General features: G+C 47.2%; 1 protein-coding gene across 2 annotated transcripts in view; it reads right to left on the bottom strand.

Annotated features, from left to right (window-relative positions):
- The window catches only part of ASAP2 (ArfGAP with SH3 domain, ankyrin repeat and PH domain 2), a 160,061-nt gene that overhangs the window by 49,542 nt on the left and 86,591 nt on the right, over window positions 1-23,928 (bottom strand). For both annotated transcript variants that reach the window (XM_055400978.2, XM_055400979.2), the window contains exons 4-9: window positions 21,999-22,073; window positions 19,835-19,884; window positions 16,076-16,205; window positions 11,633-11,718; window positions 5,322-5,397; window positions 4,978-5,064 (exon numbers count right to left, since the gene is read on the bottom strand). In XM_055400978.2, the coding sequence (XP_055256953.2) occupies window positions 4,978-5,064; window positions 5,322-5,397; window positions 11,633-11,718; window positions 16,076-16,205; window positions 19,835-19,884; window positions 21,999-22,073 (504 nt within the window). The remainder of the gene's footprint in view (window positions 1-4,977; window positions 5,065-5,321; window positions 5,398-11,632; window positions 11,719-16,075; window positions 16,206-19,834; window positions 19,885-21,998; window positions 22,074-23,928) is intronic.

Raw genomic sequence — 23,928 nt, 5'->3', positions numbered from 1 at the left:
ATCAATTTGGGGGCATACTGCCATCCTAAGAATAGTTAAATTTTCCAATCCATGAACATGGGCTGTCTGACACTGACTTTTTAAACTCTGAAATATAGGTGAGATAATTCAGGAAAAATATATATATATATTTTTTAAAAATCTTCATCTGAGAAATCAATAATATACACAACCATTCCACAACTGAACTGACAACAGAGCCTGAACAAGCAGGCCTCAAACAGGAGAAACACCCTCCTTTTCCACGGGGATTCATGCCCCTAAACAACTAAGGCAAGCAACTCCTTCATGAGATGAGAACGGTCCCAGTTCCCACATTCTCTCAGAAGGCACTAGACACTGAGGGCAAACCAGCTTTAAACATCACTGGGCATGAATGCAGTGGAGGGAAATGGAGAAACAATGTTCACTTATCTGGATCTCCGCGAAAGACTAAAAACAGACCTGCCGAAAGGCTACACCGTACAACCAAGAAGTACCTCTATTGATCTGGGGAGGGGAAGAAAAAGAAAAACCCTGAACAAAGTGGTGAAACATGTGACACAGTGCTAAAAGTGTTCATGCCATGCATATTATTAATCGGAACGCTTCACAGGTCTTATGAACAGGATAAAAAGGACGTTCTTTTCGACAGAATCAGACGCGATGCCAGAGGTTGGGGAAGAAATTACTGTTTTATTCTTCAGACAAGGTGTTTCTTGAATCAATTTCAAAGTGCAAGCAAATCTGAAACTATAAAATTTAAAATTTGTAAGAGGAATATAATCCATCTAACATAAAACTGAACCTGCTTTAGAACTATTTCAGCACCTTCCAGGTGACTTCTATTGTGACCCAACAAAAAAAAAAGCCTTTCTTTACCTATTTATATGACATGTGATCAAGGGAAGGAAGTAAAACTGGCCCTTTCATATAACCAAGATTTCAGCTGAACGGAATGGACATCAAGGGACAAGAGCCTTTCATTCTAAGGAGATCCATCACCTAACAACACAGACAACTGGCCAGGGCGTCCACACTGCCCAGACTCTTGAAATTCTCCAATGTACTCATGCTTCCCCAGGAGGGCCAAGGATGACCTAAGACCGACTGAGTGAACCTCCCCGTGGAGACGATTAGTATGTCTGAAGCACACAGGTTATGTAGGCATTTTATAGACCTTCCGAAAGCACTCATAAAATTCTATCAGTACCAATATACCCTCTGTCCTGTGACACCCAGACAAATTCCCAGATCCCAGGCACCAACCAAGATCTTCAGTTTTGTGTGGCCTTATGAAGGGTTAGCCACTGGAGCCTGCAGAGACAGAAACCACCCAGATGAACAGTAGACTCCATGTCTGAAACCTTTAGGAATGGGGTGGGGACATGACACGTGCATAGTAGCTCAGTCATGTCTGACTCTTTGCAACCCATGGACTGTGGCCCGTCAGGCTCCTCTGTCCGTGGGACTTTTCAGGCAAGAACACTGGACTGGGTTGCCACTTCCTACTCCAGGGGATCTTCCTGACCCAGGAATCGATCCCATACATCATGAGTCTCCTGCACTGGCAGGCAGATTCTTTACCACTGTACCACCTGGGAATGCCTTGGGAGAAGGACGATGCTGCATATTATTTTACACACACACACCCCAGAAGTATCAGGGGGAGAGAGGAAGCTGCATATTTTACACACACACACCCCAGAAATATCCCTGAGCTCCCTAGGAATCTAGAACATCACAAACACTTTTACGTTTTATCCATCCGCCTCTCAGAAAGTCTATGTTCAGACAACTCATGATGAGTGGATTGGAGGCTTCAAGTCTCTCTGCCAAGGGAGGGGTGTGATGCCCAACTGCCCCCATCTTCTCCAGGTATATCCCTGGATACATGTGCATGGACACACTGGGGCGGGGCTCTGCTAAGTTAGCACTAAGCTGTGATCTGTGAACATCTCTTACCACCTGTTCCCCGTTACTGCTGGGTAGCACTTGTTTTTGGCCACTGCCACGCAGCTTGTCGGAGAAGACAATGGCAACCCACTCCAGTACTCTTGCTTGGAAAATCCCATGGGCGAAGGAGCCTGGTAGGCTGCAGTCCATGGGGTCGCTAAGAGTTGGACACAACTGAGTGACTTCATTTTCACTTTTCACTTTCATGTATTGGAGAAAGAAATGGCAACCCACTCCAGTGTTCTTGCCTGGAGAATCCCAGGGACGGGGGAGCCTGGTGGGCTGCCGTCTATGGAGTCGCACAGAGTCGGACACGACTGAAGTGACTTAGCAGCAGCAGCAGCAGCAGCTTGTGGAATTTTAGTTCCCCAACGAGGGACTGAACCCAAGCCCTGGCAGTGAAAGCATCAAGTCCTAATCACTGGACCGCCAGAGAATTCCCTCTGAGTAGCTTCTTAAAAGATACTATCTGACAGAGATATTATCAAAGTCACATAATACAGCTGGAAAGAGAAGAGCTCTGCAGTGGAAGAGACCAGGGCTCAAACCTGAGTTCACTCCAGCAAGTGCATTTCTCAGACTCAAGCTGTGAACGTCGGCTAACACTACCTGCCCCGCCATGCCGTTTTAAGGCCTGATGCTAGTCACACTTAGCAAGAGCCTGGAAAAACCTGAGGAGCGAAGCAGGCAGGAAACGCCACAGAGGACACAGCGGGTAGGTCCTACCAACCAACAGTGCAGTTTCTTTGGGGCACGCTACCTAATTTTTATGAACTATAATCATGGAGATTTGGAATTTTTATAACACTGAATCAAATCCATCAACACCTTCATTTTTCTGTGTCACAGAAGAGAATCCAAAAAGAAGCAATGAAAACTAAACAACAGTAACGCCCAAATATTCAGTTCTTTTAACTGCAGGGACTTCAATTACAAAAGTCATTTTAAAATAGATCAGATTTAACTTACACACATTTTTAAATTTTTACTACTTGCAGTGTATTCACAGAATGTCCAGCTGATGAAATATCATCACCAAAAAGCAACACAGAGCGTGAGACACGGAAAAGACAGCACATTCACAGGCAGTGGATGGGGGGCTCCATCTCTGGTGTAAAGCCAGAGGAGCCAGCCAAGAAGGCTCACTCGGCCCCTGTGTGCATCTGGGGCAGACAGGCGGGTCAACAGAAAAACAACAAGCCATTAAAGACCTCTGGTCTGCGCTGGTAAGTTTGTTACACTTTTCTGCAGAGCTATAAAAAACCTCCTCTTCCCAGGCAGCCAAAGCAAACACAGCCCCCGCCTCTCTGTGCCCCGAAGGCTACTGAACCCCAGCACCTGCTCTCCGGCATTTTAAACCTGGGTTTTGCTGCACAGGTCTGACCCTTCTTCAGGGATCCTCCTTGAGTTCTCCCGGGGCCGGTGGCTCCTACATCAGTGCCATCTCCCCTCCTCTGGTTACAATCAGGCCACTGTCTGATACTCCATACTCCAAGCTTTTTTTTTTCCCTTTTGCTGTTTATATTCCATGTTTGGGAATATCAGGACCTAGATTTCTCTAGCCCGGGAGGAAGTCACCAGGCTGTGAGAAATTTCCAGCACTGCATCTGACCTCAATCTGCCAACCTCTCACTCAGCTGACCTGTGTTTACCAAGAGCCTACGGAAGGAGCAATATGGTGAGATGACCTGATGGCCGGCCAGGCACAGAAGGCTGGAAGGCCTCCTCTGCCCGCTCAAGGTCCAGCTGGAGAAAAAAGCATCTGTACACTTGAGGACACGGCCAACAAGGCCCCAAACATATATGCTGTCATTTTTTTAAAAAGTCACTCAAACAGAATGTGCAATACAGATCCCTGGGGCTGGGGGAAACAGGCAGCTCCTGCTCCAGAGGCAGGCACTGAGGTGATTCAGAAGACAGGAAGAACTCAGTGATGCAATGGAAGGGGAGGGGGCCGGAGGTTTCACCTTCACAAAGGAGTGACCCCCAAATGTTAAACTGGAAATTTGGAAAACTTCCATTTCACTAACAGTTATGCATTCAAATTCTTTGGTCTTTAATAAAACCCACAGCTCTTGGAAGAGGAAGCACAAAAATAAAAATTGCTACTAGACATTTCACGGAAAAAATATCTATTTTTTGAAGTTCATGAAGAAAGCATGCAAAGTTCTACGATTTACTAAAAATACTGAACTACTTACTCTCCTAGACTTCGGTCACAAAAGGTAAATGCATTTGGGAGAAAAACAACAATATTCGGTTATAGTACAAGAACTTCAAACAAAATAGAGCATGCCAAAATGGCAGCAGTGAACTTTACACCCAGCTAAATCATTTAATAGATGATTGATTTCATTGACAATTGAAATTCACTTAATTTCACTGACAAAGATGTTTGCATTAAATTTCACATTATAATATCTGCACTGTAGCAAACATGTGAAATCACCTTAAAATGCACCTTTTACTGGTTTTTCTACCGAGCTCCCCACATACAAATGATCACTGCAAATGTGTTAGTATGCAGAGAAGGAATAGTTACACAAAAGAGATGATGTAAGAAACTAAGGTTTCTGCCCATCAGAGAGCAGAAAATCGAGCTCCTCCCATTTTATGGAACATCATCTCTGGGCTGGAAGATTCAGATGGTCACCAGTCACCTGCTGAGGCCACATGGCCTGCAGGGCCTAGGGACATCAGGGCAGAGGAACCACAGAGCCCGGGGGAACGAATCAACAGTAATTGATATGAATGACGAGTGTCTACGTGAAGAGACGGTAAGACAGACGGAGCAGCAATTGTTGAAATGCTGCCATTAAGGCAAGGCTTGTGGTAATGGTTCCTCCATGAAATAAGCGTATTTTAAAAGATGGCTTTATAAAACCAACTCAAAGAACAAACTACATATTTTCATGCCGTCCAATACAACCCTGGAGTGAAGGAGCACCCAGAGACCTGGATCTCACCTCTTCAGTCCTAGAGACCCCAAGACTAAGGAATGAAAGGATAAAACAGCGATCTTTCACACTTAAATCCCCTCACCTCTTTCTGTTCAACCTGTAATGCCGATTTCAGAATATCTCGGAGCTGTATCAACTGCCTTCTCTCTTCATCCTGGGCCTGTTTGATCTTTAAAAAACAAAACAAAGCAGAGAAAGTATGGCCGAAGTGCAGCGAGATGGTGGAGCTCATGGTCATTTCTCAACAACTGCAACCTTCCCCCCTAAACCAAGACGCAGGATACAGCGGGAACCCCATTCCCCGCTCCAGGGCGGTCACATTCTGGGCAGTGAGGCATACAAACACGAGATCACACGGGAGCAACATTTAAATCCAAGTGTGTAGTGCATACTTTGGACACTCAACGTGGGAGGGAAGTTACTTACTGTGTGAAGGTCTGTGGAAAGTGTTTCAATGGAAGGTTTGAGGCTTTCAACTGCTTTCAGTCCATCCTGGAAAAAACTAGGGAGGAAAAAAGAACATAGGCTGTGTTTCATAAAAGAGAAAACAATTTCGTTAGATGGAGAAAAAAGACTTCTTCAAAGGAAATGGCTGAGATCATGATGTAATTCCTGGGGGTAAAAGACTAGGAATCAAACCTTAAAATATCAGGCAAACCACGAACAAAGTGATGTTTAAGACTATGAGCGATGGATTGAGAAGGAACCGCAATAAGCCTAGTGTCTGTGGTTTTTCCTGGAAGATTCAGATGGTCACTAGTCATTTGCTGATGCCACACAGGCAGATGGACACCAGGGTAGGGGAACCACAGAGCCCAAGCGAGAGAAACACCCATCTGAATGACGAGAGTCTATGTGACTAGGTGCTAAGAGCTACTTATCCAGCGACGAACAGAGCAGAAAAGGTTGGGATGCTACTGTTTTATATGAAGTGAACCCTAAGTTCTCAGTTTAGAGTGGGAAAACAGGACTCTCCCGACAAATCACAGCAGAGGCTTGGGTTCAGAAGTAGAAGAGTCTGAGGCCAGAAAAGCACAGGGTGAACCTAAGAAGACAGTAAATTAGGCTCCTTAACAGGCCACAGCTAAGTGGAAAACACAAAAGACGAAGAAAAAAGCAAGCTGGCTTAATGCACATGGATGGCCCTGTGTGCAGAGCAGGGAGACATGGTCAGAGAACTTGAGATCGAATATCAAAAGGAACATTTTTAACGCTCAGAACCCAGGGCTCAAAAGTCACTTATAACAAGCGATTCAGGAATGAGAATGGAGGCTGGACGAGTTTTTTCTGCAGCTCGGCCTCTGAGTCCATTTGAGGGGAAGCAGAGGCTTCTGGGAGCTTAGGCGAGGGTTCAAAACCTGTAACAAGGCCTAAAGTGCCCACCTTCAAGCTTCAGTCCACCCTCCTTGCCCCTTTATTCACTTCTCCCTACTCCTCCATGGCCACCCAGTCATCTCTGCCTCAGGCCCTTTGCAAAGACTGTTCTTTCCTCTGAGGAGGCCCTGCAGTCTGCCTTCTGGTTCACCCGCTGGTTCCCACTCACTCTCCAAGTTTTCAGCTAAATACAATCTCATCAGCAAGGTGTGCCACACTCCCCTCCCTTCAAAGAGGTCTCCTTACCAAATTCTCTTGGGGATCCTGTCTCTGGCTTCGAAACACTTGCCACAACTGCCGTTATGTGTTCACTGGGGTAACAGTTTAAAATATAGTTCCCCCATCAGATCCGAAGTTCTGGGAGAGTGAGAACACGGTACCCGCAAAACCTGACACATCTCAAGCACATGATATTTGTTGAAAGGAGAAATTAATGAAGGAAGGAAGGCGTCTCTAACTTCTGCCGGTTTACTGGGTACCAAGGAGACTATCTTCAAAAAGTGACCTGGGACTCACACGTTTCTTTCTTTTAAACTCAGCGACAGTCCTGTGGGAATTTCCCATATCAAGTTTGCAATTAATAGGAGGGGTTGTAAAAACAATACTGCATGACACTTAATACAACAACTCCAAGGAGGGCGGAGGAAGGAAGGAAGGGGGAAATGTACACATAGCATGCGGGTCACGAACCATTATGAGCTGGTTATTAGGAAAGAGGCTGGGCGATCAGCATTTCTTACTTTAATCTTTAGATATTTGCGTAATTTCACTTTATATTCTCATTCCTGTATTTTGCCTAACTCGTTTTTTTTTTCTTCCCCTAAATATAGAACACGCTTCTGGTAGAGCAATTGTGTGCGGGTTATAATGACTTTTCCTCGTGTCTGTTTCCACTGCCAGGGCAGAAATGCCATGTCTTGCACATCCCTGTGTTTCCACTCTGAGCACAATGCCCGACCCAGAGCAGCAATTTTAAATTGAAAAGGAAACCGGGAAGCACAAACACAGGAATGAGAGGGCAGACATTTCCCTCTTGTCATGAACTCATTTGGTTCTGCTGTTTTGCCTGAGTTACATTTTTCTCTTGTACAACTATTTCACTAATCAATTCAAATTCTTGTAAAATAGTGAAGGCAAGAGGTGATGGTTGAGGGGGGCGGGGGTGGGGAGGGAGAGAAGGAGGCAGAGAGGGAAGGGAAGTTGAACGCACGCAAGTTTAGGGAGGGGGAGAAACATCACCGGGGACTGGCCCAGAAAGGGTCCTGCTCCTGGCGTAGGGCAGCAGGTGCTGGGCCCTGGAAACTCCAAGCCTGGCAACGGTCCCCACGTGCACCCTGCGCTGGAGTCAGGTGCCCAGAGAGGTGCTTCTCATCACAGACACTGCATTGCAACACTGGGCCCTGCGCTTGGAATAATGATCCAGACTTGATTTCATCGCTGTGGAAAGCCTCGCCAATCTTGACCATCTACCTAGAAAGCTCTTCCCCCTGATTTTCAAAACTCCTATCTTTTGTGTACTGATCTGTATTGAGGCATGTGTGTCGTGTCTATCTTCTCTGCCCTTAGGGGAAGCGCTTCAAAACAAGGGGCCTCTTTACCAACTGCTGTCACTTCAAGCCTAAGTACAAACTCCCAGGCAGTTTTCTTACGTTGAGCCTGTCAGCGCTTTCCCAGGCTTCAACAGTACCATCCATACTACCAAATATCAAATTTTGCTTTTTATCTAGTGTTTTCTAGCCTACCTGATCAAATTCGCCAGGCTTTATAATACCCCCACTGAAATTCAATCTTCATGTGCCCAACAAGCAGGGCGGGCTCCCCCTCCTAAGCCTTCCCACCAGCACCCCCTCATGGTTGGTGGCCTCTGGCCCTCTCTCTCCTGGAGGGGGCACCGGAGTGGGTCTTATTCCATCTGCAACACCAAGGACATCAGCCGCCACTGGTCACAGAGGTTCCCAGCAGGTACAAAGAACGAGTCACCGCAGCGCTCATCACCACTGTCTAGAACGTCACCATTTTGGTTTTAAAGACTGCCTAGTTTTAGATTCCACTAGAGAACAGGAGCCTCCGTCTTCAGCAGCAAAGGCTAGTAAGACACTGTCCAGGCTATTCTAGGACCTGGAGATGCCACTTCTTTCCTTACATGATATAAAAGGCATAGATCATAAGTTTATAAGACGATCAGCTTCCCAGGTGGCTCAGTGGTAAAGCATCTGCCTGCAAATGCAGGAGAACAGGGTCTGATCCCTGGGTTGGGAAGATTCCCTGGAGGAGGAAATGGCGACCCACTCCAGTATTCTTGCCCAGAGAATCCCATGGACAGAGGAGCCTGGTAGGCTACAGTCCATGGGGTCGCAAAGAGTCAGACATGTCTGAGCAACTCAAGATGAAGAAGATACTCTTCAAGAAGGCTTCTGGAAAAAGCAAACAGGAAGAAGAGTAAAGTCTGTCTAAGCAGTTCTCAGGAAGAACACACAAGTATGCTTCCAGGGAATCTAGGCTCCACCACGAGGCCTCTGGGCACCTGCAGAGACCAGCAGCCCCTGCTCAGCAGGCTGCCTCCGCCCCAGGATCACTGTGCTCGCCAGGCTGGGCTGTGCTCCCGTGAGACGTGGAGACAGAGAGTGTGAAATGGGGACACATGGGAACTGCCCAGCGGATAAACACGTGTGTGGCCACAGGCTCCTTCATCCAATGGCTGAATCACTCAAGCTCCATGTTTTATGCCCTTCAAACAGCATGCAGTATATACACGTGTATACACACACACACACACACACACACACACACACAAGCTCCATCCAAAAAGGAAGTAATGGAAGATTCATCATTTTTAAAAGTTACTGAGCTCATGCCCATAAAAGGCCAACTCGTTCACTTTTCCACAAGCGGTCTGTTGCTAACCAACTGATTAGTTTGGGCAAAATAAAGGAAAAAAAAGAAAGGAAACCCCAGAATAACTTCTTAAAAAATAAAATATCAGCAAGGAAGCGACCCACTTCCTAAATGGCCTCACATAAGGTTACAAAGAGAAGACTGAAGAAGTAACTTGTATGGTCATCACATAGCATTTTGAGCTTCTATAAAAGAAGTCATCTCAAAAATTCTACAAACTGAGGGTCTTCCTATTTCCTGAGCTCCACGCCAGGAGCTCTTCTTTTAACCTAGGATAAACCAGACGACACAATTCCGAAGCCCATTTCCACCCACTTCAGTGCAATTTACCACTGCAAACCAGGTCAGGGAAATGCGACGTGGCCAAAGGTGAAAAAATAAATGTCACAGAGGACATCTCTGCAGAGGATACAGCTGAGCAAGAGACACGACACCTGAAAGGCGCCATTGTGGGGATGGGCAGGCAGCACCATGGTGACAAGAATGAAGAGCCATGTGCAGGTGGGCTGAGCGGACGTCCTCACAGCGGCAGCTACACCTGAGCCGGGCCTCACAGGACCAGAGGCTGGGGGAAGGCACAGAAGAAACAGAACTGCGTTCCAGGCAAAAGGGACAGCAGGGTAAAGGATATCAGTGCGGGGCACAGCCCGTTTAAGGGAAAGGCATGTGGATACATGTAGGAACAACACCCTCGAGAGATTTCCACGTCACTCACATATCCCCAGGCCCAGGCAGCCTGGGCTCCAGCCACCCTTGGACACGACCCCTGCACCTGAGTGGTCGCACACCCACCCCATCCCATCTGGTCCTTCTCGGCACCCAGAGCAACCCCATGAAAGCAGAAACGGATCGGGAGATGCCTCCCTGACGTTCCCAATCAACTCCACTCTCCGCTCGTCCTGCAGTGGCCTCCTCAAGGTCACAGCCGCTTCCAGAGACTGTCACAGCCCTGCTGGCTGGCTCGCTGCTGTGCCCCGTCCCACCAGTAAGGCCACAGGAGCTCGGTTTCCTTCTTGCTGTATCACCTGGACCTTCTGTATCACTCTGTGTCCTCCTGCATGCAGCAGGAACTCAACCAACACTTGCTGAACGAATCCTCTGCTTGAAACTTTGTGCGCCTCCCCATACGTGTGGGACAGAATCTAATGCCGTGAACAAGACTCCAGACTGTGCCCGCCTCCAGCTTTCCCATGCAGCTTCTCTTTGCTCACGAGGCTTCAGGCAGGCTGGCCTCCCTCCTGCCTCGAGACCCTGACTCTGCCTAGAAGGTTCTTCCCCTGCTCCCCACCTGCTGGCCCGTCCGAGTCCTTCAGACCCCAGAATCCACGTCCCTGAGAGAGACCTGCAGGTAACTCAAGAATCTGAACACCTCCTGTGGGCCAGGTGCTGTGCTCTGCCAGCTGGAAAACAAATCAAGGATGAAACAGAAAAGAAATCTCTGCCCTCCATCTCAATCTAAATTAGGTCCTTCTGTTATACTTTCTCTCAGACTCTGGTACTTCAGGTAGTTTGAGAAGCATCCAATTATACATGGGTTTGCCTGCGTCTTGCTCCAGCAGGTACTGTGCCCAGGACGTACACCACCATGTCTCCAGTATCTCAGGGGGCTCCCAAAACACAGCACACACTCAACAGCAGCAGTGAATGAGCCCACAGCCTGTTCACGTCAACGGTGAGATGCAGGCTCACGAAAGACAATGAGGCCAAGAGATGAGGCCCCAGGTGTGGAGGGCTGACAGACACAGCGAAGATGAGCACGTGTGCAGTCCCCTGAACCTGAACGTTTCTCCCTCTCTCCCCAGACAGCCACCTTTGCTTAGCACATCATCTGTTTTATAGACCAGGAATACATGAAAGTATTCTCCTAATTTAAGACTCTGTATTAAAACCATCTCACTTCTCTTTTAACAAAAAGAACATCCAAGAATCAAACTAGTTTGGCACTTTACCAAAAAAAAAAGTATATTTGATAAAGTAATGTAGATTTTTATATTATTTTTTAGTTTTTGAGATATAATTCTCAAACTGTAAAATTCAACCTTTTAAAACATACAATTCAGTGGGTTTTAGTATATTTATTCACAAAGATGAGAAATCATCAGCCCTGTCTAATTCCAGAATATTTTCATTACCCCAAAAAGAAACCCTGTGCCCCCTGGGAGTCGTTCCCCACTCTCCCCTCCCCTCAAGCCCTGTCGCAGCGGGTCTGCCCATTCCCGATCTTTCAAGTAAGTGGACTCATGTAGTCCGTGGTCTTCTGTTTCCGGCTTCTTTCACTTTGTGTGTTTTGAAGGTTCGCCTGTGTTGCAGCATGCCTCACAGTTTCACTCTTTTTACTTATTTACTAGTATATTTTTAAATACATGCATACTTTCCTCAGCATAATACTACAGATCTCTAAGAAGCTGCCGTAAAGAGAGAAACATCGGAAATACCATGATAATGAAGGAAAAGAACCAAGAACTTACTTGCATTGAGCGTGAAAATACTTGATCAGATTCTGAAGTAAATCCACTCCCTTTTTAATCTTAATTTCATTGACCTTCAGCAGATACTGTTTAAAAAACAAAACAAAACAGGAAATGTCAGAGAAACAGAATATGAGCTGAACATGAACTTCTGAGGGCAGGTCACCTCCGTGCCTTCTCTGACATCCTGTATTATGGGTAGGGCTCATGATAGATGCTTAATATTTTCTGAATGCCACAACTAAATGCTTCTTTTATTTTGGTGCCAAAGAATTACCTGAACTTTGAGTAATCAAATACTTAGCTTTAAGTGCCAAGAACTCCTTGCAATAAAACGTTCTGTCTTAACCAGCCAGGGGAAACTTTTGCCCCAGTTGCCCCAGTGAGGATGGTTAGAATGAAAGGGTTCTACCTTCTGGACTCTGCTGTCCATAGACCCTGTTCCAGGGCCCTTTCTTCAGGTAGGTCATTGTCTAAACACTAACTGCTGGTCTTCTGTAATTAAGGCTTTGTCTCCACATCTCTGATATTGAAACACTTCCCCGACAATTTAAATAAACATTGTGATTGTCTGAATTTAAAAAAAACAAATTTTAAATTAAAATAAATTAAAATCATTTTTAACTTGGAGAATTCAATAACAATAACAAGACAGCAGGAAACCCCAGGGATGTATAGAATTAGTATCAGGACGTACATTTGCTCTTTGCTAAGAGTTCATAGAACAAAAGAGCCCATAAATTCCCTGTCCCCTTCACTATCGAAATAGGAGATATTTACAATCCTGAGAATAAGTCACCTCTAAGACCGAAAGCCCCCTAGAAAGACCCCCACTGACCACTGGCGCAGCTGTAACCTGGGAAACTCGCCTTCAAGTGTCCTCCTGCCTGGCTGCTCTGAAACAGTAACTCCATCATTGCCTTTACGTCCTCATCTCCCTCCTTTCTGATACTTATTCACTGTTAATTAAATAAGATGTCTGGCAATGGAGCAAAATGGTTAGATGGTTAATGAGATGTTTGGCCATGTGTCAGTGTTAAAATCCATGTGCCCTTTGACCTAGAAATTCCACTTTCGGGTATTTATTCTAAGAAGACAATCATAAAAATTTACAAAGATGAATGGAAAAGAAGGTTCATTGCAGACTTGCTTATAAAAGTGAAAAATGGCAACAAGCCAAATGTAATGAATGGGGAACTAAAGTGTGACGCATCCATAGAAAGAAGGGTTATTAGTAATTAAGCCAGTAAAGCAGAGACTTCCTGATGTGCAAAGATGTCTGTGGCACACTAGTGAGTGAAAATAATCAGAATACAAAGCAGCAGTAGAGAATGATCCTGGTTATACAAACTGTCTTTAACGTATGCGTACCAGGGACATCTGGAAGATGTGCAGCTAAACGTCAAGGTGGTTACCTTAATAAGTAAAATCTGTAGTGACTTTTAATTTCTTTTATGCATATACACATATATACATGGGCTTCCCAGGTGGTGCTAATGGTTAAGAACCCACCTGCCAATGCAGGAGACATAAGAGACACAGGTTCAATCCCTGGGTCAGGAAGATCCCCTGGAGGAGGGCATGGCAATCCATTCCAGTATCCTTGCCTAGAGAGTCCCCACGGACAGAGAAGCCTGGTGGGCTACAGTCCATAAGGTTGCAAAGAGCTGGACACAACTGAGTGACTAAGCACGCATGCATGCACATATATACACACACACACATATATACTGACCAATGTTTTTAAAGTGCACATATTTATAATCATAAGAAAAGCAAGAGCAGATCTCTCATACATTCTCTATTCATCTGTATTACCGATCTGGCATACTGAATGTCTTTATAAAATTCATTTCGAAGAAAAAATCCCACAGATTTAGAATAAACACCTGAAAGTCACTTCTCTACATTAGATCCGAGGCAACTAAAATGGTAAACACCTGAACAATGTTGAGCATTTACAAAGCTCGAGGGCTTCAGTTTGAGGAAGCGGTTGAACAATTTTAAAGCCACTGTAACTCCAGCAGTCTTCACTCTGAGGGGCCGGGTTCTCGGGGACTGCTTTTCAGACACACTCTCTTTCCAGCCCAGGTCTGGCTGGTCAGCGTCTGCAGTTTCATCAGATGCGTCCTCCTCTGCAAACTCCAACCTCACGACCCACTGGCCCACCTCCACTTTTGTGCCTGTACACAGCGCCAGGCCCTGCCCCAGCCAGCTCTGCAGAGCGGGGACCCTGTGATGCTCAGCACAGCCTGGGGACCCGCCCTAAAGACTCATGTGTATGACTTAGCGGTGTTGGGCAGATAGCGCCTTTCCAATAAAATAACCCATCTGACAGCCCTCACAGCCCATTCGCCCAGACAAGGACAAGCCCCAGTGCCGGGTGCACACCAGGTGCACGCTGCAGAAAGCACATCCTCGCCACAGGGAAATGCCAGTAACACCCGGCTGAGTCTCTCGTCCCTAAATGTACTTGAATAAGCAGTCCTGCAGAGTGCAGGTCAACAGTTTTCCTCCTCACTAGCCAGAGAGAGCACAACCTGAACTCACACACACGCCCCTCAAAATCCACTCTCCGTGAAACACTGCTACTTCATTTTATCCCACTTCAATAAAAGCAACGCCCTGTGTCTGCATGACATGCAGCAGTTTTGCTTCCTCGTCCCTGTCTCCTGTTGTCCGGGCTGATTTCGCCAACACTGTGCGAAACGGGCTAGGCCAGTGTTAGTCTAAGTGATGCCTGCTGTAATAAAACAGCATGTGGATAAAAACATCCACTCTCCCATTGGGTCCACAGGCACACTTTGAGCCTAGTTACACCTTTCTAAATATCCACGTAATGAAAAACAAAGCACCAAAGGAGAGACAGAGGAACAAAAAAGACCTAAGACATGAAAAAAAAAAAAATTAAAAGAACAGACTTTTTTGATGTTACTATCGTAACCACATACACAGTAACATCAAGTGTGAATGATTAAAGAATCCCATCAAAAGGCAGAGATTGTCAGACTGGATAAAAAAAACATGACCCAAATATAGGTTGCCCACAGGAAACACACTTCAGAGCCAAAGATATGTGTAAGTTGAAAGTAAAAGGCAGGAAAAAGAAATCCCATGCAAACAGAAACCAAAAGAGAGTCAGTGTGGCTGTATTAATATCAGACAACCGTCTCTCATCCCAGGGACTGATTCTCCTCCGTGGAGCACTTAGTGTGCTCTGGGAATAGAAAGTCATTTAAATACACTCCTAAGATACACATATGGAAAGGCTAGGTGCTTGCTGTAATTAACAAACATCCTAAAATCACAAAGTGCCTTTTGATGAGCTTTGCTGTGGACAGCTCACAGGGAATGGAGTCTCGGTGCCTGTCACAAACATCACCCCTGCAAGGGCACACTCAAAACGTATGTCTGCACTGCTGTGGGGGAACACAAACGCCACCAATCACGGATACTCCACTGTCACCCCTGGAGGCATAAGCCCTCGGGCAAGGGGGGAACTGTTTTCACAAGCTGTTTCAACCAACAGATCCCCAAGCAAGGCATGAAAAAAAGGCTGGAAGCAAAGGTTTGCATGGCTGGTCTTGGGGACTTTCCATCCCTGAGCCTCCAGCAAAGAAAAAGTTCTGAGTGTCAGTCCTGCCGTTTTCCCCTCCCGGAGGTGAGGACTCAAGCTTCAAGTGGAGCGGGACAGAGGACTTCAGGCCTTGGGAGCATCCCTACCCCGAGCAGGTGGAGCCCAGGGTGGGAGTGGGGGGCTTGGACAGGCAGGGGCTTCTGGAAACAGACGCTCACACTCATAGAGGGGACCACGGCTGTCGGGGAGAGGGTCTCACCTAAAAAGCACCTAGGCGGGTATTCTGGTTTCCCTGGTGGCTCAGATGGTAAAGCATCTGCCTGCAATGCGGGAGACCCAGGTTCGATCCCCGGGTCAGGAAGATCCCCTGGAGAAGGAAACAGCAACCTACTCCAGTACTCTTGCCTGGAAAATTCCATGGACGGAGGAGCCTGGCAGGCTACATTCCTTGGGGTCACAAAGAGTCGGACAGACTGAGCAACTTCACTTTAAGGGGGTATTCTAGCTGACGTAAAGCGGAGGAGAGGTGTTTCCAGGAGGATCTGTGTGAGGCAGAAAGAACTTTCTTGCAAGTTCTGTTGTTTAGTCCCTAAGTCATGTCCGACTCTTTTGTGACACCATGGACTGTAGCCCACCAGGCTCCTCTGTCCACGGGATTTCCCAGGCAAGGATACTGGAGTGGGTTGCCATTTCCTCCTCCCATCTTTCAAATGAGTCTTTCCCTACCTTTAATAAATGTTGATGTCATATTAATCTAATCCCACACTCCAGGAGCCTAAGGTTCCCTGAGGGGCAGAAAGTGGACAACAGCATCCATGGCACCTCGGCGCTGGCCCCGAGGCCTCTGGTGGGCCCTGCCCGCCCACCTCACACATCTGCAGCTGGAAGTAGCGCCGCTCCTTCTCCATCTCCTCTGCGATCTCAGCCCCGCTGATCTCCGTGCGGATCATCCCGTGGAGCTTGGCGTGTTCCTTCTTTTCCTTTTCTATCTTGGTTCTAACACGTGGAAAAGCGAGAGAATCAGTCAAGACACCTCTAGACTGGGGAGCCCCCTCTGCGATCCTGACACCCACCCTGGACACAAATCCTCCCCGAGATGCCTCAGCACAGGACGGACTTGAACTCACTGGGATGAAAAGATGCGATTTGTCCCCATAAATATCCATCTTGGCCCTTTCTGTTGAGTGCTGAACTCAGCAAATGATTCCACAGCAACTTCACCAGGACAGTGCTCAAGGTCACAGAGGACTTCTCTAGTGGTTCAGATGGTAAAGAATCTGCCTGCCATGCAGGAGACCAGGGTTCAATCTCTGGGTCGGGAAGATGCACTGGAGAAGGAAATTGGCAACCCACTCCAGTATTTCTGTCTGGAGAATTCCATGGAGAAAGGAGCCTGGGGGGGCTACAGTCCATGAGGTTGCGAAGAGTCAGATACAACTGAGCTCTAACACTTTCACAGTCACAGAAGGAAACAGACGGCCTTTCCTGTTTTTAAGCTTTATTCCCCTCTGTCTTTATCTCCTGCTCGACTGTGCTCCTGAGTCCAGTGTGCGGGACAGGGTACCAGCTGACCCCTCCCTGGAGCGTGTCCTGAGAGGGGGGACCAGGGTAGCTACAAGTCACATCAGTTAGGAAGGGCTTGAAATACTAATTAGACTTTTATTTGGGAGAAAAGGAAGCTAAACAAAAGCCACAGAAAGCCCTCAGAAGTATTAAGGCTACCACCACGATAAGGGCAGAGACTCTTTGCATAGCACCCCAAGGCGGACAGCAACACCACACAAGCAGCACTCTTCAGAAAGTGTTCAACATGACATGGGTTCCTCTGGGTCCAGAGTCCCCATCCTTTGGGGAGGGGGTATTTAAGAAGAGGCAAGAAACAGAGCTTCTAATTCTTGTTTTTTATTTGGAGCACAGCACTAGGCGCGCAGTAGACAGTCACTGACTTGAATGGGTGAGTACAAGGCGACCACTTGGTAGAGGTGTTGCTGCAGTGACTCATGCCCCAGGAGGGAGTGTGACTGGAGGCCCCTGAGGTCACGGGACAATTACGCAGCCCCGAGGCACCCCTGACGCCACCGCTACTGCAAAGGGACTGAGATCCAGTCCAGACATCGGTCACTCTCAAAATGGTCAGGTGTGGAACTGCAGGCCAGGAATTTTAAAGACGTCTTAAAGCTGTTTGTTACACATCACAGGGCCTCTCAGGATAATCTGATCTCACATGTAAGAGGGTAGAGTGAATTTTAAAATTTATCCCAGGATTGTTGTTGTTAATTTTTCAGTTGCTAAGTCTTTACGACCTCACGGACTGCGGCGAACCAGGCTTCCCTTCCCCCACCATCTCCTGGAGTTTGCTCAAACTCATGATGACGTCAATGAGGTCATCCAGTCTTCTTGTCCTCTGTGGTCCCCTTCTCCTCCTGCCCTCAGTCCTTCCCAGCATCAAGGTCTTTTCAATGAGTCAGTTCTTTGCATCAGGTGGCCAAAGGATTGGAGCATCAACATCAGTCCTTCCAATGAATATTCAGGGTTGGTTTCATTTAGGATTGACTGGTTTGATCTCCCTGCAGTCCAAGGGACTCTCAAGAGCCTTCTCCAGCACCACAATTACTCTGAGCTTTAAAGGGTGGTGCTCATTTGTCCTCCAATTCTGGGATTTTGTGAGTCTTCACCGTATCTATGTGTGTCTTGATTTTATAGAATTTGATCTCATTCTTCTTTCAAATCTTTCGCTTTCAGAACCAGAAGACTTCCAGCAATCCTCCTCAGAGACCCCTTCACACCCTGGGTTCAGAAATGCACAGAAGCATTTTCTCTAAGGCCCATGAGTCTGGCAGCGACAGCAGCTGAATGGAAGTGGGCAAACCCACGTCCTGCCCTTGGCACAATTGTCCCTTGTGACTGACCAGAGCAAATACTGAGGCCTGGTGTCCCGTCTATAAAGCAGGAATTTGGATCCCCTTCTTATTTACTGAACTGAATTGGCACATGGATGCAGGATGCTAACGGGTCAAGCATAGTGAGTTTGGAGCCTCTTTGGGTTGAGCCAACCTTCAAAGCATTCTGGTTTAATAATCTCTGTTAATATGTGAATGCTTGCCATTAGAAAAACTCCAGAATCTGGAGTATGGGAACTTAGATTTCTAGGACAGGATGAGCACCAAGGATTTGGTATTGCTTGATGTGAGCTTTCTGATCCTCCACCTCTGAACAGATGCCGGGGGCTGGTAAAAACAAACAAACCCAATTACCTACCTGGAGCTACATCTGATTGCCAGGAGAAATACCAACAACCTCAGATACACAGATGATACCACCTTTACAGCTGAAAGTGAAGAGGCACTAAGGATTCTCTTTATGAGGATGAAAAAGGAGAGTGAAAAAGCTGGCCTGAAATTCAACATTCAAAAAACTAAGATCATGGCATCCAGTCCCATCACTTCATGGAATAGAAGGGGAAAGGGTGGAATCAGTGACAGATTTTATTTTCTTGGGCTCCAAAATCACTGCTGACAGTGACTGCAAGTCATGATATTATAAGACACTTGCTCCTTGGAAGGAAAACTATGACAAACCTAGACGGTGTATTGAAAAGCAGAGACAACACTTTGTTGACAAAGGTCTGTATAGTCAAAGCTATGGTTTTTCTGGTAGTCATGTATGGATGTGAGAGGTGGACCATAAGGAAGGCTGAGGCGCCGAAGAATCGATGCTTTCAAACTGTGGGGCTGGAGAAAACTCTTGAGAATCCCTTGGACTGCACGGACATCAAACCAGTCAATCCTAAAGGAAATCAACCCTGAATATTCACTGGAAGGACTGATGCTGAAGCTCCAACACTTTGGAAAAGACTGGCTCATTGGAAAAGAGCCTGATGTTGGGAAAGATTAAATTAGGCAAAAAGGAGAATGGAGCAGCAGAGGAAGAGATGACTAGATGGCATCACCAACTTAATGGATGTGAATCTGAGCAAATTCCAGGAGATGGTGAAGGACTGGGGAGCCTGGCGTTCTGCAGTCCAGGGGTCACCAAGAGTCAGACCTGACTGAGAGACTGACCAACAACAGTGACATCTGAAAAGGCTTTCTTCTGAATACTTCCCACTTTCCCAGATGGCGTCATATAAAAGTTTCTATTTCCACTGAGAAAATTCTATTACCCAATGCACTGCTATTACAAAGCAAACATGAGGCATTAAAACATATTTTCTACTTCTCGGGTATTTAAAATAACCAAAACCATTATCCCCACAATCGCTCACCCAGTTCTAGCTAGCTCGATCCTCTCTATTCCAGGAATCGAGAAACTGTGATCAGAAATGTTACAACAGCTGCCTAAAGTCAACCAGCAGCAGTCAATTAACATTCCTGAAAACAACAATCAGCAGTCATAGGACGGACGAGCAGACACGAGAAAAAGCCTGTCTGAAGAGGTGAACATCAGGAAGGCAGACACTTGGTGCGCAAGAAAACATCTAGAACCACAGCACAACAGGGCAACACAGTTCTGGGTGAATTCTTTCCTGGATTAAGGTTCATTCAGACAATACCTTTAAGCAATTAAAAGCGCGATCTTAAAGCCTCAAGTTACCCACGCTTATTTTTTAAAATGAAAACACTCACATTTTTGTTTCATAGTCCTTCCAAGCTTTATCAAAAGGCTTCTTCAAATCCTGTAAACAGAGAGGCATAAATTAAACTAGACTAATCATGAACTTCTGGGCAAGATAAACTTACGTATCCCAAGACTAGCCCTGAAAGGAATATTAATTTCTGTGATAAATGACATATGTGATCCCATGAAAAATAAAGAGCCTAAGATCTAAGTTTAGGCTTTTTAATTAGTCTAATGGTGGCATTTCTTTTCTAAGAAATTTTTATTATAGAATATACAAAATGCACACAGAAAGAAGAGGAGAGAATTGTATAATGTGCCAGTCAGCTAGTTACAATGAGTTATCAACTCACAGCACATCTTGTTTCACCTAGACCCTGCCCTCTGCCCTAGAATTATTCTGAAATTAAACCCAGAAAGACATAACATTTAATCTGCAAGTATTTATCCCTCTGAAATAAAAGGACTCTGTTTTTTTTAATTTTTAATACAGGAATTTCAACACACGTACCCCTGATGTGGGCCTCAAAACAAGAATATAAAAGTCATTTACTGTCTCCTGTGACCTGATGGTTTAGGCGCTCAGTTGTGTTGGACTCTTGTGACCCCACGGACTGTGTAGGGAGTCTGTGCCAGACTCCCTGCCCCGACAGCTCTCCGTATATGGTTTGCCTCTGCAGAGACCCCAGGCCGGCCAGGTTGGCCTTGCAGAGGCCACTGGAGATCAGAGAACTCAGCCTCCTAAGGACTGGGGCATGGTCGTCTCCCTTTCGTGTCACACACCTGTATGTGCCAGAGACATGTCTGTGCTCATTGTGCTCAGTCGTGTTTGACTCCTTGTGACCCCATGAACTATAGCCCACCAGGCTCCTCTGTCCATGGGATTCTCCAAGCAAGAACACTGGAGTGGGTCGCCATTTTCTTCTCCAGCAGGATCTTCCCAACCCAGGAATCGAACCCGGGTCTCCTGCATTGCAGGCGGATTCTCTACCATGTGAGCTACAAGGGGATTACATGATTCTATTCACATTCTCTGATGAAACCTGACTTAAAAAAGTACTGAGCCACCAGAAATTCCATCAAGTTGTTCCCACCTATGTATGCTCCCTTTAACAGGGCTCATTTGGAAGAGAAAACCCTTTTGTTGCAGGAATTTCTAATTCTTTCTGGCTGTTCTCCGGCCTTCTGACAAGGCCCAAGCTCCACAGCCTGGCCACCTAGAGCCTGAAGGAAAGGGGCCAGTCCACCCCATCAGCTTCATCTCCACTCCCGCGGCTCAGGCCACGGGGCAAGACTGCGTCTGGCTGCTGCAGACAGGCCAGACTTGTAGGCCCTGGGGCACAACTTGCCCTGTGCGCCCCGCCCTCCCGTTTTACTGCCTACCTCCCCTGACATGGTCTCCGGGCCCCCAGGGGACAATGAGTAATGTCCCTCAGTGTCTTCACTCCTAACTGCTCACCCAGCCAGACTCCCTTCCCCGACAGTTCTCCGTGCATGGTTTGCCTCTGCAGAGACCCCAGGCCGGCCAGATTGGCCTTGTGGAGGCTGCTGGGGATCAGAGAACTCGGCCTCCTAAGGACTGGGGCATGGTCGTCTCCCTTTTGTATCACACACCTGTCTGTGCTAGAGACATGCACAAGTGACTTTTTGCTTAGCACCTGGCCCCACACTGCACTCGAGCCCTACACACAGGTGCTCAGGACACAGTTCACGGCTCGAGGGCTTGTGGGAGGTTGGTGAGGCCTCAACAATGGGCGCCCTTTGCAGGACAGAAAAACGAAGGTGGCTCAGGCCTTGCTGGTGCTGATCTCCCAGTGGGGAGACCACGTCCCTGCAAGGGGCCTGTACAGGGGCCAGTCAGGGCCAGGCCAGCTGGAAAACTGGACTGCACATGGGCTTCCCTGCTCCGCCAGCCGAGCCCATAGTCGCTCATAGTTTCCTGTTTCTTTCCCTCCCACATCTCAAGCACCAGTGGGATGGCTGGGAAGGCCACAGGTCACCACTGTAGGGCTGAATGGTGGTGCCAAGGTGGCCAGTCAAGGGAGCCCAAGGTGGCACGAAGCTGTCCCTCCATTTCAGGAAGGCCTGAGGGGTATCTGCCCAGACGGGCTAGCGAGACCGCGATGCTGTCCTTAGACCACCGCCCCCCAGACAGGACTCCACAGGTCGTACCCCTTTCACTCCTTTCAGGTCCCCCTTCAGCAAACTGTCCAGAGGGAAGGAGATTATGTTGTTCATGTTCTGAATCTAAAAGACAAAAAAAAAAAAACAGAAAAAAATTCTTATTCCATTTCCTTTTTAATCTAAAGCAAGGACAGTAAGGACGTTAAGAGAACACATGGTGATAAACTTTCCCTAAAACCCCATCATTCTTAACATTCTCTGTCACGATGTCATCTTATGAATGAAAACCTAACAGTGAAAAGTCTACATCTGTTTATATTTGACACAATATTAACCTATTAATGGGCTATGAACTCTGTGGAAAGACAACCATTACAATGAAGGGAAAAAAAATCAATGACAGAAGCACTTTAAAGATCCAGGAACAGGAGCCCACCAACACTTCCTCCTCTCACAGCTCCATCCATGCCCTGCCTGGGGCTGTGGCTCTGGTCAGTTCTGGGGGTCCACAGCCCCCCTCCCCAGTCTCCACAGCATGGCCCCCAACAAAGGAAACTAATAGAGAACATGTGTGAGAGAGAGAGAGGGAACAAGCACTGAGGGGTTGGGGGTGGCTGGAGAAAGCAGGTGAGAGAAAGACGGACAAGCAGTCTCGAGGTCCCCTGTTCTTCCCCCTGAAGCAAGAAGGCAAGAGATGGTGGCTTAGCAAGTTGTCACCATGGATTAAATCGAGGAGAACCAAAGCCTCCTGACACACTTGGGGCCTGACCCCAACGGCCACTCAGCTGTGAGCCAACTTGAAGACACCAAGCTTCAGTGAGCATGAAAGCTCAGGCTCTCTGTCCTCACCTACCCCCACACACGCTCCCCAAGTCAGCACAGCTGCCGTGCGGCCCGCTGAGGCGGGTGCCTGTGTCACGTCAGAGACCTGCACCGAAATTACTTACGGGACCGTCAACAGAGAGAAGAGCCTTCTGTAAGACCCTTCCTTCTTACAACCTGACAAAGGAAAATTCCACTTTTAATAGAATTACCTTGGGCTGAAAGGCCAACCACCATCACAATTTTTACAGCCACGTGGGATCTGATTTCCATGCACTATTCAGCATATGAACTTTCAAAATGGAGGAAGAAATTCACCTGAAAACTACTACTAGCAAGGTGTGTAACCATGCCTGCACCAGCCACCTCCCCTGCCAGATGAATGGTCAAGTCATGACTGTCATCTCTGAAATGTCTTCCTGTGTAACTTCTGTCTGAGGCTCCCACAGCTCGACTCGGCACGCACCAGCGGAGACACGACGCCCTCAGCTCTGACTTGCCAGGTTCAGTCTGGAGAGTTCGGATTTAAATACTGAAAACCCGAGTCTAAGGTGAGGCCATGCAGGTGACTCACCCCTGGCGTGAGCCGTGCCTGGGTTTCCCCACACGTGTCCCATGTCTCCACCCGCCAGCTTGGCACTCAGCCTGCCTCCTGGGGCTCCAGCCCCTCAGCCACTACCCGTCCGCACGCTCCCTCTGCCTTCTCACCTCCCTGCCCCTTTTCTGGACTTGATGCATCACTTCCACCGCCCGCCCCAACCCCTTTCTTGCAGCTGTCTGGTTTCTCTGATGTGTTCCTGATAAAAACCAAACCTGTTTCTGCATCTCAACCCTCATAGTCAAACCTCATTTGCCACATTTCATTCCCATGTCCAGCTGAACAGATGTCGTTCTCATTTCCTGCTCCCCGGCGTCTAAGTTCACGGATGTCGTGCTCCATCCTGAGCTCACGGTCTTCCCTGTTACCCTGATGCCCAACACCTGTCCATCCATGAGGATGACTCAGTTGCCATCATTTTCATTAACATCCCAACTGCTCAGCAGGAAGCAATGCCCACCCCAACACCGATCCTCCAACATATTCTTTAAAAAAAAAAAAAAATCATTATTTTTGGCTATGTCAGGATTTAATTGTGGCACTTGGGTTTAGTTGCCC

Source organism: Moschus berezovskii, chromosome 11, assembly GCF_049115385.1.
Source record: "Moschus berezovskii isolate FMDL1 chromosome 11, NW_MosBer_1.0, whole genome shotgun sequence".
NCBI lineage: Eukaryota > Metazoa > Chordata > Mammalia > Artiodactyla > Moschidae > Moschus > Moschus berezovskii.
The sequence above is the reverse complement of the archived record's forward strand: the minus strand, read 5'-3'. Positions and strand labels throughout refer to the sequence as shown.